The following is a 17,554-nucleotide window of genomic DNA, read 5'->3' as shown; positions in this document are numbered from 1 at the left end:
GCTTAACCAAACAGCAATTTTTCTATGGGCCGGGATTTATTCCGCGGAAAAAAAATCCATGGGGAATGTGGCCCAATCCCCCCAACCGAACAAGGCTTTAATGATATTGCAAGCCAGTGATATTTCACATCTATATGTACAGGCCGGTAGCTTCATTCATGATCAGCATCCATTACGGAACACCGTCTTGCTACAGTATAATACTTCATTTCATATTATATGTGGTTTGATCTTTTTCCTAATCAAAATTTTGTCAAGTTTGACTAAGTTTGTAGGAAAATTCAGCAACATTTAAAATATTAAAATACTTTTATTAAATCAAACAATAAGTATTTTTATATTACGTTTGTCTTGTGCTGAAAGTACTGCTATATTTTTTATAAATATAGTCAAACTTAAGCAAATTTGCCTTGAAAAAACTCAAACAACTTTATATATAACAGATAAAGTAGTTTACAGTATTGGCTTGTATTGATGGTCCAACGGTTTAGATTTACTCTATCCTAATAAAATCTCCATTGTAATACAGATAGTGTACATAAGGACTTATTTAGTTCCCAAAAAGTTTCATCAGAAACATCACACCGAATTTTTGGACATTTAAATGGATTATTAAATATAGATGAAACGAAAAACTAATTACACAGGTATAGGAGAAATCTTGAGACGAATCTTTTGAGCCTAATTAGTCTATGATTAGCCATAAGTGCTACAGTAACCAATATGTGCTAATGACGACTTCATTAGGCTCAAATAATTCGTCTCGCGGTTTCCAGCCGAGCTGTAAAATTGGTATTTTCATCCGTGTCCGAAAACTTCTTCCGTCATACGGTCAAACGTTCGATGTAACCCATTCTCTAAAAACTTTTGCCATCTAAACAGGCCCTAAATAGTAGTAGTACATATTAGCAAAGGGTATTGTGCGAAAAAAATATTTGTTTATATCAAACTAGCAAGGTGGCCATATATATTGTACAGCTAGCATTGTTATAAATATTATACTATACATGGGTTGATATCTTGATATTTATTATTTTCCCACTTTTTATTCGAATTTCATATTTGTCTAGATTATACTTGTATTTTAAACTATACTTCTACATAAACCCTTTCCTACATAATATTTTAGATACTTATAAATTGTATTTGTGTGTCAACTCTTTCTCTCGGTATTATTTATTTTTAACCTAAATTTTAGATTTGTCCATATAGTATTTATAGATGGACAATTAACTCAATATTATATTTTTTAACTTTTAGTCCGAATTCTCGATTTTTGTAAAGTGTATTTACACATGGTCTCTTTTTTAAGTTTATGTTTTTTTCTAAAATTGTATTTCTAACAGGATTCTATTTTCTGTTTTTTAGTAGATGTTTCCAAATTGTATTTATAGATGGACTCTTTACTCAAAATTTATTATTTACTTTTTATGAACTTGGATTTTACTAAAATGTATTTACACATGAAATTTTTTACTTTTTTTTTAATTCAAAAATTGTATTTCTATCACATTCTATTCTTTTGTTTCCTGATTAATGTGGGATTTTCTTGCCCATGAGAGCGAACATGACGGCTCATTTTCCTATTACATTGTAGATATAATTATTTTAGATTGTTTATTATAAACTATGGGGATGTATAAAGATTCACTTTTCATTAATTCGGTTGTCAATTTTTAAATTTTGAGTTGATTACCTTATTTTCTAAAAAACATCTAATTGGCTCTAGAGCATTGAAATGATTGAAATCAGGAAAATTAGTGCATAAATACTTATATTAGGGAACAAAATTTAAATCGTGTGAATGCTTATATTTTGGGGTGGAGGTAGTATTTGATTTTGGCTATGCATCATATATTTTATGTTATTTTATTCGTGCTAGATTTTTCTTAGTTTTTTTGTTGATTTTGTGCACACTGTTTTTGAATTTCTAAATAGTGTGTTTTTTAAAAAATAATTATATAGAGAATTTCATCATATTGTATTTTTAAAATAGATTTTCAACTCTATAGCAGTTAATTTTATCCTTTATACCATTAAATATCTATAACATAATATTTCATCTTCCAAATATCTTATTCATAGCCTTAGTATTAATATATTACTAACTTTATTATAAATATAATATTTTAGGATTCAAATTTTGCACCGCAATATGTATAAGCATTGTTTTACTTATTTACATAGTTTCAATCATTTTAATTATTGTCATACTAATGAAGTTTTTCAAAATAGAATCTAAGCAATCAAAAATTGAATTATTTGCCAATAAAATATTGAAAAAATATTTTTGATCTAATATTAGTATTTACTAATTAAACAACGTTGAAATATTTATGCTTTTAAAATAGAAGGAGCAGCAAGCATGAGTAGTTGACTTTGCATTCCGCACACAGATTGTCACATTGCAGATTTATTCGATGGACATTGGATTTGTTTAGTACTTTAGCATGAGCAGGTGTTCGCCATCTCGATCATCTGACCTTTCTCAAATAATACAAATTTAGGTAATTATTCTGCCTGCATGCAGGTTTAGAACTAGTCTCTGAACATCAGAACATGCTAATTTCCAAATGGATAATGACTTTTGCATATAACTTCGTTTGTACTAATTCTACAAATGTCTCATGCGTGCAAATATATATTATGTCAATTATATACCGGGGATTGCTTGAGCAAGTAGGGATGATAGAAATTAATTGTGCTGATTAATTATTATTCTTCTGTGCGATCTTCTCATTTGACATGGACGTTAATTTCGTTACTCGTTGTAAAACAGGATGAAGTACATGACGTGCTCATTGGTAGTCAACCCAGGGAACGCAATCACAGCCAACATCCCACATCGATATTGATATTTTCACTTGTCTAACTTTATTAGTATATGCCATGGACGAATTGATCTGTAAGCTGGTAACCTGGGCACTGATGAGTCCTCTCAAACTTTGTATTCGTGCTTTTTGAAAAGCAGAGGTGGGAAACCCTTTCCTCTGAAAAAATGATAAGTTCTCCCTATAAATGGTTGACAATTTACAAATTGATATGCTAAATCTGTGACACTGTAAACCACATAGTGCAGCAGAATATGTCCCAAGAATAAATTGCAGAGTACTTGCAATGTCGAAGATAAGCAAATCTTTAGTTTTGTAGGATTCTTCTCGATTATAGTCACAGGATGGTACAACATCAAACAAAGTATAGTGGAAAGGCACGTGCAACCCATTAAATACTTCATTAAGCCTACTAAGGCCATTATTATTAAATACTTCGTTAAACAAAGTATACCAGAAAGGTTTGCAAGCTCGAAGATATGGGCCTTATTATCACTACCACACAAAAGAAAAAGAAGAAAAGGCAATCATCACAACCCACGTACGTCCATATACGCATTTATGAATATACACATGTTGTCACCGATGCAAGAAAAGACAGGATCAGTTGCAGGATCATCTTGCCAACGGAGAAAGTGTGGTGGTGGTGGGGACACTAGTGTCACTCATTGTGCTTATGCTTCCCCTAAAGCCACTGTCCAAACGAGCTTCCTCCAACACTAGGCTCTCCTTCAGTTGTATAACTACAGCCGCCATGGTTGGACGTTCAACACCAATATCAGCGGTGCACGATAATGCAATGTCCACAACCTTCCACATTGAGCTAACATCGTAGGCATCTCCGAGTCGTGCATCAGCAACTAGGCTGATGTTACCGGCAGAAATCTTTTTTCTCACAAGTTGAATGATGTGGCCTTGTCCTGGTAATATGGGAGACTCACCGGTGACTATCTGTAGGAGAACAACACCAAAGCTATAAACATCACTGCTCTCAGTGAGGCGCCCAGTTTGATAGCACCTAAAAGAGTTCAATGTTAAAAAAAACCTGAATGGTATATTAGTTGATCAAGATGAAAAAATGACACGGTAGAATTATTCTATTAGTTTTGTTTTTCACAAACACCATCTTGTCAACTTTACTTCCCAACAAGGAAAACTCGGCTACCTTGAAAGATTAATTGAGGTAGATAAGGTATCAGACAAAAAGTAACTTTAAAAGAAATATAAAAATATGCATACAAATATACATACTCAGGGTCCATGTAACCTGCCGACCCAGCTGGATTGACTGATATGTGAGTCTGTGTGTCGCTAAGATAAGTCTTGCAAAGTCCAAAATCTGCTATTTTTGCTTGCAAATTTTGACCCAATAGAATGTTCTGGGTCTTCACATCTCGATGAATTATTGGGAGATTGCAACCCTTGTGTAGATAATCTAGACCTACATTTACCACGTCATATGGAAAACTATATTAAGAATCATGTCTGCTGAACATGTACCAAAAAACCATATCGTTTAAGACATGTATGAAAAGCATATCATGTTTTAAATGGACATGACTAACATGCTTTGTTAGTAGTTTTCACCGCTATATGGCATCAAAATTATTGTACAAAACATACTTCTGACAATGAATCTATCGATGCCAATGTTTTGTGACTACTCTAACACCTTTCTTCCGCAATATTGACAAAATATTAAAATATTTACTACAAATATTCCAAAACAACAAACAGAAAAATGGATTATCAGAAGTGCAGTCCTTTTGCTGCGTTATACCTTGTGCAGCTTCAATGACAACTCGCAGGCGTGTTCTCCAATTCAGAGTTTCACGAACACCATTATTACCTTAATATATGTGGCAACTGACAGTTAGAGTAGAACCATGTAAAACATGTCAATTTTCACGAAATTGTGCTGATCGGCTCAATAGATTGAGCTAGGAAATGTGTGACTATGACCTATCAAGGTAAGTTCATATTTTTCTAATACAGGTATATACTTATTAGAAATTCACACAAGATGAGATCTCAAGCTCAAATAATATTGTATAGATGCAAAGCTTCCTGATGAAAATTAAGGACAAGGGTTAAGTTTGCAATCAGCAAACCTCTCATATGATCATAGAGGCTGCCTCGAGCCATGTACTCGTAAACCAATGCTAAATGATCCTTCTCCCTGCAGTAACCAACCAAAGAAACTAGATTCCTGTGATGCACCTTTGTCAAGCTTTGAACCTACGAATCCATGCGTAGAACAGAGTAAATATTGTGATGCCATTGTGAGTGTATCGATTTTTAACCAAAAGATTCCATTTTTGTTCAACACAGGTGACAACATAGTAGAACTATGCTCATATGAAGTAATAACAAATCAAGATGTCTTTTAAGTTCCACGTTCTCGAATTCAGTACGTACCTCTGCGAAAAATTCATCAAGCCCATGGGATGATGATTCAGAACGCACCTTGACAGCAACCTCCATACCATTTTCCAAACGACCATAGTACACAAGTCCAAAACCTCCTTGTCCAATGAATTGCACAAAATTATTAGTTATCTTCTCAAGCTCCTTGTATGTGAATCGGCGATTCTCAACTTTTGTTAGAGGATCCCCATTATCTTTTCTACTCGCTGGAGCAATATTAACCTCTAGTTCTCTAGGAAGATCAGCTGAAGAAACTGTTGCAGAAAACAACAGTTATACGAGAAATATGAGGTAGTAAAATCATCGTAAAAGAGATAGTTTATTCCAAATTAATCAATAAGTTAATACAAATCAAATAGAAAATAAAACAGAAAAAGAGCAGAGACACACCATTCGGCTTCCTTTTATGCCTCCAGATCAAATACGCAAGTACAAGAGCAACAATTGCTATCACAGGAACAACTACTGAAATTGCTATGATAAGAGTTCTGTTTCCATTCTTTTCTGGCGGGGGTGCTGGAATGCATGGATCTCCATTAGAATCAAGGCTGAAATCACGTAAAACAACCATTTCAGGGTTTACTTTGGTATCCAACAAACAAAACAAAAAGTCCATTTTACTCCCCAAAACTAATTGATTGAGCCACATAACCCCTTAAACTATTTTTTACCTCATTTTAGGCTTTATACTATTGAAACAGTTCACTTAACCACTTGGTATAACATTTCTTTTCATTGTTATTGTCAATACAAGTTGTATTTTAAGCTGTTTTTTCTTAGAGCAATAGATGACCCCATTATAAAAGTTTAAAATTATTTTCAATTTTTTCCTGACTATTTGCTTGAACTTTAAAATATTAATGCTTAAATCAAGCTAAGGTGCTTCCGGTCTATGAAAGTAGTTTGAAAAATTACGAAAAGATTGGAGACAAGTAAGTTGTAATGCATTTCTCATCCTATCAAAGATTGGAGCGAAACTATTTTCCATTTATAGAGCGTAAAATAAGCTAAAAAATAGTTTAAAGGGCTAGCTACTCCAATAAAATAGTTAGGGTTAATAAATGGATTTTTTTCCCCTAACAAACAGTACTCCTCAATGGTCACCGGCACAAAGCTCACATCGAAAGCAATATTCCATAATTCGGAAACATAATAGAATGAAGTCATTTAAGACCCAAACCTCAAAGTGAAGGATCGTTTATTACAGAGTCCACCAGGGATTGGTCCGCTTAGTTGATTTCCTGCCAAGTTCCTATCATTACATGCAAACTAGATATTAATAATGTGCCTTGTGTCGTATTCTGAGACAATACAACAATTTTAATAAGATAACTGATGCATTTCTTAGTAACAATATGCAAGCTTGGTAGAGAATTGGGCATCCTTCACACCATACACAATTAGAGCTATTCATGTTAGGACTTTCTTGGGTGCACAAGTTATATCACTATCCATTGTCCACTGATCCAAGGGCTCACCTTTCTCTTATCTTACTTCATGGGTGGTAGTGCGTCATTTACATTATATTAAAGGCAATTCGTTAGTATAATAAGAAATGCATCAAAATTTTCTTAATTTGCATATAAATTTTGTGTACAAAATATTTTTTATGTAATAGAAGTTCGAGGCTTTACAATACGGTTAAATTTCTTGGTGGAACGCTTTTTTGCACATTTGTGTTTAGTTTGAATGCTATGAGGTTTTATTTGTTTTAAATATGATATTTGAAATATGAATATTAAACTGAATTTGCTTCATTTTTCGCGAAAGTAGACAGCTGCATTTGCATGATTGTTTAATTAGCAAGAATAATTAAGGCTGGTGATTATTTACTTACTTACTAATTAATTTATTATTGCAACACTTTGAAACAAATTAGATTTATCTCAATCCATACTTGTTCTAAATTCAAGCCGAATCGAGCCCTAGTTGTTATTTTTGTTATCGTAGTGTCATTATCCTATTTTATTTCCATTCAATTGCTTCTCTGCTTCGTACGACAGTAAGTTATTCATCCGTAATCTTCTAGATTCCGATACTCCAGCTGAGTTGATTGAACACCACGGGACTCAAGGACTCGAGCAAAGTTAGGTCATCAGTAACTTGAACATTTTGATCTCAATTCTTCGAAATGCTTTTTTTTTCAAATAAATATGCATACAAATAGTAAATGTCTACTTGCGTATATACCATGCCTTGATATTGATACCTTGTTTCCTTGTACCCAAAATTTGCGTGAGTCCCTATTCAATATGAAAACTATTTAGCTATATGCTTATTATCTACATTTACTCATTCTCGTTTATCAAACAGTTTTATTTAGGTGATCAACCTAGGGAACATGATCAAACGTCGGCACGTGGAGACATGACCACCATGATGCCTTGATGATGATGTTCAACATTTTATAAAACCAAAAAACCATGACAATGATTTAGACTAGGGCAGCAAGCTTCCTTTATGGTGGATTACCGGAAGGGTTAGTATGCCCTAGTTAGTTGTGGATCGAGCCAAGCTGTGGTGGACATCTGTACTTCTGAAATCCTTATAGATATGCTACATCCGTTTCATAACGTAAAATGTTTAACTTTTTTTTAGTTCCAATGTTTGACCATTTGAAAGTATATATAGTTATAGGATTTGAATAATATATATGGAATTTAGAAGAACGAAACAAAACTGTCTATGCTCAAAACAAATCACTATGTATACTTACAAATACTGGAGTGCCGTGAACAACGTAAAGTTATTAGATATGGCCCCATGCAAGTTGCTATTGGAGAGATCCCTGCATTCAAATTTTCAAATAATTCCACATAAGGCAAACACACCAAATTATGGCATAATACAGTAAATGTATTATATTTGAATCATACTCACAAAGATATAATCCTACTAATGCTATCACTTGGATTACTGCATTTAACTCCTTCCCAGAATGCAGGAAAACATGGATCGCCCGTCCAGTTCTTTTTTATTCCGTATTCCAGTTTAATTGACATGATGATGTCAACTTGCATAAAAAAAGGAGTTTCAGGATAATGTTTGATTGAAATTGAAAAACAACACAGATCCATGAATGGAAAATTAATAAACCTGATCCTTTTCAGATTTCTCAATTCACCTCAGATAGCAGTGAGGTTTCCTCACTTTTGTCCTATTCATCAAGTTGAAAAGTTCAAACAAGCGCAAGCTGATGGGTGAGGCCTAATAAGCAAGCTAACGGTAACAGCCATTTGATCAAACACCTGAATATCAGCGCGACTACACGATGATATGACGCAGCGATAGAAGAGTTACCATGAGAGGGAACTTACATGTTACTCCCTCTTCCGTAATTAATATTGTTGGAATAAATGGGGTAAGCCCGAATTATTCTAAATTCTAGTGGCTCAATTTTAATATTATGATTTGTGAAAGTTAACTTATATGAATCTCAACAAAAACCGAGTGCTATATGAGAGTACAATAAACCGAGTACTTTGAAACAAGTACCGGGTTGGTTCAATGGATGGAGTATCACACACACAAATCGAGCAGAGATGGCTGAATCTGACCATACTCGGGGCCTTTCCCAAATCCCAATGGAGCCAAGGCCAGAGTTCAGGGTGTGAATGCGAACAACTGTGACAACGTGAGTAAATCAGGGGGTGTAATTTTTGGGAGAAGTGTCACGTTAAATGTTTGACTAGATGTCGGAAGGGGTTTTCAGACACGAATAAAAAAACGAATTTCACGGCTAGCCCAGAAACCGCGAGACGAATCTTTTAGGCCTAATTAATCCGTCATTAGCACATGTTGGTTACTGTAGCACTTATGACTAATCATGGACTAATTAGGCTCAAAAGATTCATCTCAAGATTTCTTCCGTAATTGTGAATTAGTTTTTGGTTCATCTATATTTAATGCTTTATATAGATGTCCAAAAATTCGATGTGATATTTTTGGAAAAAAAATTAGGAACTAAACAAGGCCCCTTCAGGCCACGTTAGGCTGGTGGGCGTAAGTTAACTTATGCCCTGGTACGGAAAATGTAATAATAGATTAGTACATGATTAATTAATTTTTAATTATTAAAAAATATAAAATAGATTAATATAATTTTTTAAAACAACTATAGAAATTTTTTTAAAAAATACACCGCTTAGTAATTCGGAAAGTGTGCGTGCGAAAAACAAGAGGAGATAAGTTACCTAGCGGGGGTGGCGAACGCGGCCTGAGTGGTCCCAGTGGTCCGGATGCCCTCTTGAATGACATCAAACCACTCGGAAGCCATCCCTGATTATTCGGTGAATTAATTCAATTAATTTAGCCAGTCATTATAACAATAATGATTGGAGGATTAATGGATGATTAATTCAGGATTAATGGTTGATTAATTCCTCGTTGAAATTACTCTCTGTCTAACATATATATACACATAAGAACTTTCGAAAAGTTTTAGATACTAGAGCAGCTATTGCATTCTCGATCACGCTCACTAGCGTGCACAAGTGTTCGAGGAAGGGTAGGTTCTAAAACTCCATCCGCTCGTGTAGGAGGCTGATCAAGTTTTTGGGTAGCCTCTTGATGTGACTGCTCAGTGATCTTGGCGACAAATCCGCGGCTTTCAGAGATGATTCCTACTTCAGCACTAACTATGATCCTGACGGCTTCAACATGTCCAACGATAGCAATCTTGGTATGCATGGCTCGGAAGACGACGACGACGACAACAAACAACAATGGAAGTGGAAGCAATAGCAACGAAGGAGGTGCCATTAACAACAACCCCTCCTCAAGTCAAAGAGTGGACTTATTCGCCGGGTATAAACATTCGTTTCTCTTCGTGCTAAATATGTTTATATTAGATACTCTTACAGTAATTAGTATATTAATGTTTAGCATAACTACAAAATCAATATTAGTAGATGTTATGTTTAGTATCTTATTTCTCATGATTAAAAAATGCCAATTAATGACCATATTGCCAACAAATATTACCACCTATCATATTCAAAATTTGTCCCAAACTATTGCTACTTTATCATCCACTTCCTCACATCAACTCTGCTGGTTGATTTATCGGCATATATATGCCGTGAGAAGGAAGTGATGAAACCGCCGTCATTTCTTCCCAACGAAAACCATAACAGAATGATGGTTGTTTCCTTGATTAGTGGAAACATTATCTGAGGAATAGCACCTGAGACCCACCAACATGTTTATAAAAGAAAGAGGAACACACTATGCGGATGCTCATTGGTGTCGTGGCATGTCCCAAAGGCATAAACTTCAATCTAAATATTGTAAAGGGCTTCATGAGACGATTCCTGCCAGTGTCGTTGGTGTTCCAAAGGGCATCGACATCAATTGAAGCGGTATATTAGTCTCCTGTTTTATTTTGCTGCTACAATTCTTCGTATTTGATTACTACTATTCGTTATTGTAATGATTTTATGCGTAGTGTGATGCTCCCAAGGTCCAACGGAAGTTAGATCGAAATACATCATACATGAGGTGATGAATGGGATAGATGCTAGAGGAAGGGAAAGAGAGGATCGATCGATCTATGTTCTCCCCTAACCATTCCCATTCGCATCATTGTCTTGTGTTGAAATAATGGAAAGCCGGCCTGATGAAGAAACTGTGACCAAGAGTTGGTGTACGATAGTGGTTGACTCATGTGCTTTAATTTTAAAGCTAGCTGTTGATCTACTATGGCTGTTTTTTTTTCCAATATATATGTATAGGTGTGTGTGTGTGTAAGGTATTGATGTGAAGTGAAGTGAAGTAGAGGATATGATGCTTACAATCTGTTGGCGACGTCATTGGATTGTCATGGGAGATGATAGCGTAAAACTCATAGGCGTTGAGCATCGGCGGAAGCTTGGACGCAGCGGTGGCTCGACACCTGACGGTGTACTTGCCATCAGGGGCCTTCCACCGGTCCACGAAGGCATCGGTGGCCAGGTGCGGAGGGCTGTAGTTGTCCCGCCCGTTGTTGTTGAATGTGATGTTGAACTGCCGGAGCTGGCTGTTTTGGAAGTCGGCGAAGTGCAAGATTAATATGAACTCACGGGCCGGCGTTTGGTCTTCCCACACCGGAACTTCCAGCGTCGTGTTGGTGCTGACCGACTCCACGGCGGTCTGCATAACGGACAGGGGCTCAGCGTAGTTGGCATTCTCCTTAACGGACGACTCGGTGGAGATGTTATTCCACGCCGAGTTAGACGGCATCTGCCACCAGAACCGGTCATACCGATCCCTGTCGTACCTGTGTTATATATGCGACTTATGTCAGAAGGGCAAAATTAAAATATTTAAGCTATAATATATACATATACGTTGAGTACCATTATTGCATATTTACTGATAGTAAAATATACCATGAGAAAAAAGAAAATTAAATGAATATATTTGGATTTCTTAAGCAAAGAGAAACGTCCATCTATATATAATCCCGATTTGATCTTCAATAAACTCAACAGAGTAGCATAAAATCTTTACTAGATCCTTATCGATGGTCACAAAACGATAATATAAGAAAGACAAAGGGCTGATCGTGTGGCTAATTAAGATAAAAAACCAAACGATATATTTACAAATTATTTATAAATAAAACTTTTATATGCATATTCCTAGTGATCTAAAAGGTAAGGTTCAAAAATGAACTACGTACGACAAAAACCTCAAGTCTCACTCTAAATTTAAGATTGAATATTCAAATTTTGGCTTATGAATAAGCATAAGCTAAAGAGAAAAGATGGGGGCAAAAAATAATCTAAACAAGCCTATCTGCGAACATCATCATTGTTACACAAGCAAAAAAGACAACGAAGAAAATAGGAAATTAATTGTTATGCATAGGAATGGCTTAGAGTTAACTCTTAGCAATTATTTTAGGAAATTTTATTGTATGAGTTTGATAAAAAGGAAGAGAGAGTAACAAATATTTTATTATATTAATGAAGAAATCATAACTGACTATACCTTTGTACATACCCTTATAAGAACTCTTATTGATGATGTGGATATGAGAAAAGAGTAAATCATAGCCTCTACGTTAGAACATGTTCCTAGATAACATAATCTTGGATCTAATTTACCGTACAAACTTTACTTTAAGATTCAATGGAGTTAAAAGAAAATAAACAAAAGATGATCCCAAATTCTCAATAGAGTTTGGCAAGAATCGATCCCTAGTCATCTACTACATAACCACCGCACAATAACCAAGTAGTTGTAGGACGAAGGAAGTTCTACAACTTCCATGTTGATCAATGCTTTGATCAGTACTAAACAAATAAAAGGACGGGTCGCTGGCTGGGATGGAGGGTGCTGGCAAAACTAGGGGTGCACATGGATAGGTGTCACGGACCAAAGGACTGGCCAGCCCCAAGACCCCGGGTCAGGTCCCACGGGACAAAGCGGTGGCGACATCATGGTTAGGGGACCTATGTACTGACATAGTAACATCAGATAGACAATGACAAGACTCCTCGTTACTTGTGTAAGTGATGATAACATTGCAAGCCCCCTCCCTTGAAGTATAAAAGGATGTGCGACAATTAGTAGGAAAGGAGAGGCAATAAAATACTCGTAAGCTATACACATCTTCACCAAGTGCACCGACTGCCCGCCGCCCTCACCCCTATTCGCCCACGAGAGAGGGAGAGATAGGAGGTTATGACAGGTGGGCCTTATTATTAAAAATGAAAAATACTGACTGGACTATCACATTTAAGACCGCTTTGGATTGGATCGAGGGAGGTAATTTGCTCAGTATTGAATGTTTAGAGTAAACGATATCTGGTTTTCTGGTTTAGGGGTAATTCGGCGTACTGAAATATTTCGGGTGGGTAATTCGTACTTTTTCCTTTAAATAATTATAATATAATAGTAACTCTTTATTGTATTAGAAATAATTAAAAAAAGTATTACATAAGTTACTCAACACATAAATAAAGGTAACTTTTTTGTTATATTAGATTAGAAGTAATTTAGAAAAAAAAATATGAAAATAAATTTATAAAAAATAAAATAAACTGTTTGTTATATTGTACATATATTAGAAGCAACTAAATGGGTAAGTTATGTATCTTCTTGATTAGCTCGTTTGCATTGTTGACCTACCTCTAATTTCCCCTTCGCTGTCGCTCAATGGTTTTCTTATGGTATTTTTTTTTTATGTTTTTGTTCCCTTTGTGTTGTGTACAGTATGAAGGGAGACTGCCTGGTGTTGATTATCTCGTTATTTGCATTAACGGCATGCTACTGCGCTACTTTTTCTAAACCAGAATATGGTGGCTGCGTGCACAAGTTTGCATGTTTAAAACGAAACATCCATTATCGACTCTTATCTGATACATGTCAGCTTCAAAAATCTATTTTATAATGATACGTATAAAGATAGAGTCATGTATGGTTTCTTCATTAATGTAATAAAATATTTTTTTATTACACTAGTTTCTTTTTTATTCACCCTCATGCACAAAAGTTTCCTTTAAGAAATACTAAGAGCATCCAAAACCACAACCAAACCAAACCCCACTCCACCCACCAACAAAGCAACTATCCTGCTTTTGCATGTTGTAGTTAAATATTACCTATTCGAATTACTTGCGGGGTGCCCCCGAATAAAGTGAGGTAAGTTTGATTATTTTCAGTCAAATTTTAACTTACTAAAGCATGAATACAAGCTAGTAGCGGAGTTAATTTTTAATTAAACAACCAACACATCGTCCAATAAGCCGGCAATAGCTTTTAAGTTAATTCTTGACTCAACACAAAACTGTTGACGCTGAAAATAGTAATAACGGTTATACACGTAGGCATGAGAATCAATCTTAGACCACTCCAGTGCAGAACCTAATTCTTATAAATGCTGGGCATGTCAGTCAGTTTGATCCTATAACTGACAAGATATAACATGAAAAACAGTTAACCCCGAAACCGCTATCGGCTGGTTAGCCAATACCGTCCGAACACCCTAGCCGATGCACTATACGATCGGCTTTACAGGAATTTCACAATGGGTATAAGTGTGCTCAATCGACTGAGTCAGAAGCAGGATAAATACTTAATAGGCTAAACAACCAATTAATCTTAAAAGATCTGACCTAAGCTATACATTCTTAAGATTAATCAACCAATCGATTATCGCACATAAAATCGACAGCCGATAGGAAGCTAAGCGTGGAATTGAACATAAACCGGAACGCTATACCAATTACTAGTACAAAACAATAATAACTAACAACATATGTAATCATACTAGATCTAGAAGATCGAACCCAATTAAGACAGTACATACCTAAATATAATAATATGTGAAGTCAACTAATCATTTAACTATAGAAATATAAAAATCGATGAACTTAATAAATAAACCAACCGATTACTTAGGGTAATACTAGCTAGAGCTCCAGCAAGAAACCCTCATGAGCACTCGATCTAATCTAATAACATGAACCCGGCCAACCAGATTGATCGGACCGAACCGAGATAGAATTAAGTTGCTCAGAACCATGCGAACAAATTAAACAGAAGAACTCGGGAGGATTTTCTCATGAACTAATACTACTTCAAGCTAGACAGACCAAAGTAATAATAAAACTCAGCCCGTCGATCAACCGGATAAGAGATCGGACTTAACCGAGACAGTCCTGTTCCAATTGACCGACGGGTTTTGACAAACAAGAACTTACATTGCGAAGCTAACAAACCCCGCGCTGGAAGCTCAAGCAAGTCGAAGATTTTGAGGTGATGCGCCAAGTTTAATTGATCTGAAGATGATTTACAAGGACCCCGGGGTCACCTATTTATATCCCGGGTATTAACTAAGCTATCCGGATAACAATCCGTTACTAACTAACCTGTAGTGTTCGGACTCGAATTAAATATGAAAATCCTAAACAAACTCTAAGATAAAGCCTAATTAATTGACACGGACTCACAACTAACACCGAATCTATCCCTAACCTTCAGGCCCAATCAGACTACAATTCCTGTCCGATTCGGACTCCATCGGCTGCATCCGTGCTGCATCCAACTTCCTGCTTCTAGCCGATTCGTACCTTCTTGTATGATACGGTCTTTAGTCATGTTTCAATTCATAATGTCAATTTGCCAAAATCTGGCGTTAAAAACAACACTATGCTACCTACGAAGCCAGCTATTTTTAACTCATACTGATATGGCACAACACTGTTAAGTATACGACATGCTTATTTGAGTGAGTTGTTTGTTAACTCTATCACCCATCACACAACACTATGCTAAATTCGAAGTTGTTACTTTTTTAACTCATACCATGCGAAATTTGAAGCCAGTTATTGGCAGCCACAGATGTTGTATGACACAGGGATATTTTTAACTCTAAGTATCAATACATTATAATAGAGAAAATAGTGATGAATAATCTTTTTAATAAAAGCATATCTTGATGTACTTTAGGTCATCCATATTACGATATATCGTTTTTTTACCAAAGCAACAATAGCACACAAGCGCTCATAAACACAACTTGTACCCCAACATGCTTTAAAACATTTACTAACCTAACTCTCATGTAAAAAATGATTTAAAAAAGATTACATAAAGAGGCTCACATGTTCTGCGATGCATATGTTCAAAACGCATATATAGTAACAAGGGAGCATTCTTATGGCAGATCACATATTTTGTTATCGTGATCCAGCGTGTCATGAGTGGTCGTGGTGGGTGCGGAACACTCGGCAGGAGCTTTCTCAGTGGTACACGATCGATGTTTTTCATCCATGATTGAGTTTGGTGTGGACTAATGGTGGCAGGTGTGTAGTTTATATAGGACAACTAATAACGTGATTTGATTCTTCAAAATTTGTGGTGTGAAAACATAGCGATTTTGTTTCGAAATGTTAGTTGGCATGCATGAGCGTAATTCTAGAGTCAAAGATATTCATTGCCTATTTTACGCATAACAAGTTCAAAAATAACTATAAGCTAAATAAAACCGCAAATTAACAACAGATCAATATCTCATATAGAATGTGCGCAAGAGTTAAAAAATTACTCTACGTGCATATTATTGAAACCATCAGATGCCTAATTAAAAGTTAAATATTGACTCCACCTTAAGCACTCATACAATATGGACATTAGTTAAATTTTAAATCCACAACGTATCGTAGTAAACACCCCCGCACATATGTAAGTTATTTTTTAACTCAAACACTCGTATCTGTCAATATATTTTTAAGTTCACTAGCTTTGTTGGGGGTGGTAGTGGTGGGAGGGGTGGACTGTCGTGGAGATTAGTTGGTTGATCACTGTGTGACGCGCTACCTGTTTTTCTATGGCGCATTGTGTAACGCCACCGTACGTGTGTATGTATGTATATATACACACACTCACAACATGCCACAAAATTATTTTTCGTTTACAAATATATCGTTTTAAATAAAACCCAAAAGATGACCTCCTCATCCTACAACTCAACTAGTACCCGAATTGATATAATGGAGCCTAATTATCCAATAAAGCGTACCAATTAAAATATACTAGAGTAAAAATGGTATATATGTACCGTTTCAATCGAATTTTTGAGCCCATGCTGCGGCGTTGAAACATAGACAAGGACTTGTTGGCCGTGACGAGCGGGTAGAGGTCGCTGCCGAGAAGCCTCAGCTCCAACGTCGACACGAACGGCGTGCCGTGGTCGGTGTTCACGAAGCACACCGGTGTCCAGCTCGCCCGCGCCACGAACAGCACCTCGGACACCACGTTGGGACGCACCGTGTCCCAATAGTTCACCCCGAGGTAGACGTCGAACTGCAGCGTCGCCGAGTTGTTCTTGCCGTCATAGTTGCCGTAGACAGAATGCACCCGGGCTAGGTACTTGGACCCGCTTTTGGTGGGGAGAGCGTAGCAGTTCCGCAGACCGGAGGGGAAACTCCTGAGCGTCGCCTGTGGACGAGAGACCGAGCCCTCGTCGGCGGCCGACACGCGGTGGTTCTCCCCTCCGTCGACGTAATTGTCATCGGAGACGTAGAAGATGCCATCGTCGGTGTCCGTGTAGCCGCTGTACTTGGACTCCAGGCCGCAGTCGATGCTTAGAAAACCAGCTACGGACATGGATAAAAAACATACTCAGATGTTGATTGTTGATCTCCAAAGATATCGATCATTCGATCGATCATAATTCTGAAGGTGGTCGAAAACTGCGTCTCAGCGCGATAATAAAATAGACGGGAAAAAACTGAACCTTCTTGGCCGACGGTGCAGTGAAGCGCTGTGCCCAACACAAACACAGCAAAGAAAAGTAATCGCGCCAT

At 36.5% G+C, this 17,554-nt stretch overlaps 1 protein-coding gene across 1 annotated transcript; it reads right to left on the bottom strand.

Annotated features, from left to right (window-relative positions):
• Positions 1-3,446: 3,446 nt before the first annotated feature.
• LOC102699809 (probable LRR receptor-like serine/threonine-protein kinase At1g51810) lies at positions 3,447-17,554 on the bottom strand. The gene is made up of 12 exons (XM_015840826.1): positions 17,485-17,554; positions 16,807-17,344; positions 11,051-11,514; positions 8,139-8,271; positions 7,975-8,046; positions 6,439-6,510; positions 5,649-5,806; positions 5,250-5,512; positions 4,943-5,069; positions 4,612-4,680; positions 4,083-4,272; positions 3,447-3,849 (listed from the first exon to the last, which is right to left on the bottom strand). The coding sequence occupies exons 1-12, from the start codon at positions 17,552-17,554 to the stop codon at positions 3,447-3,449; spliced, it is 2,559 nt and encodes an 852-aa protein (XP_015696312.1).

This window comes from Oryza brachyantha, chromosome 9 (assembly GCF_000231095.2).
Source record: "Oryza brachyantha chromosome 9, ObraRS2, whole genome shotgun sequence".
Classification (NCBI taxonomy): domain Eukaryota; kingdom Viridiplantae; phylum Streptophyta; class Magnoliopsida; order Poales; family Poaceae; genus Oryza; species Oryza brachyantha.
Note: the sequence above shows the minus strand (reverse complement) of the source record. Positions and strands in the feature narration are given on the sequence as shown.

Bases quoted from the DNA above. Each gene is read 5' to 3' on its own strand.
- LOC102699809 (XM_015840826.1), bottom strand. From the start codon at position 17,554: ATGGCGCGATTACTTTTCTTTGCTGTGTTTGTGTTGGGCACAGCGCTT. The intron at 8,272-11,050 runs GTAAGCATCATA...TTTTTATGCAAG, and splicing joins AATGACGTCGCCAACAGATT to TTGACATCATCATGTCAATT. The intron at 4,681-4,942 runs GTTTGCTGATTG...ACATATATTAAG, and splicing joins CCTCTATGATCATATGAGAG to GTAATAATGGTGTTCGTGAA.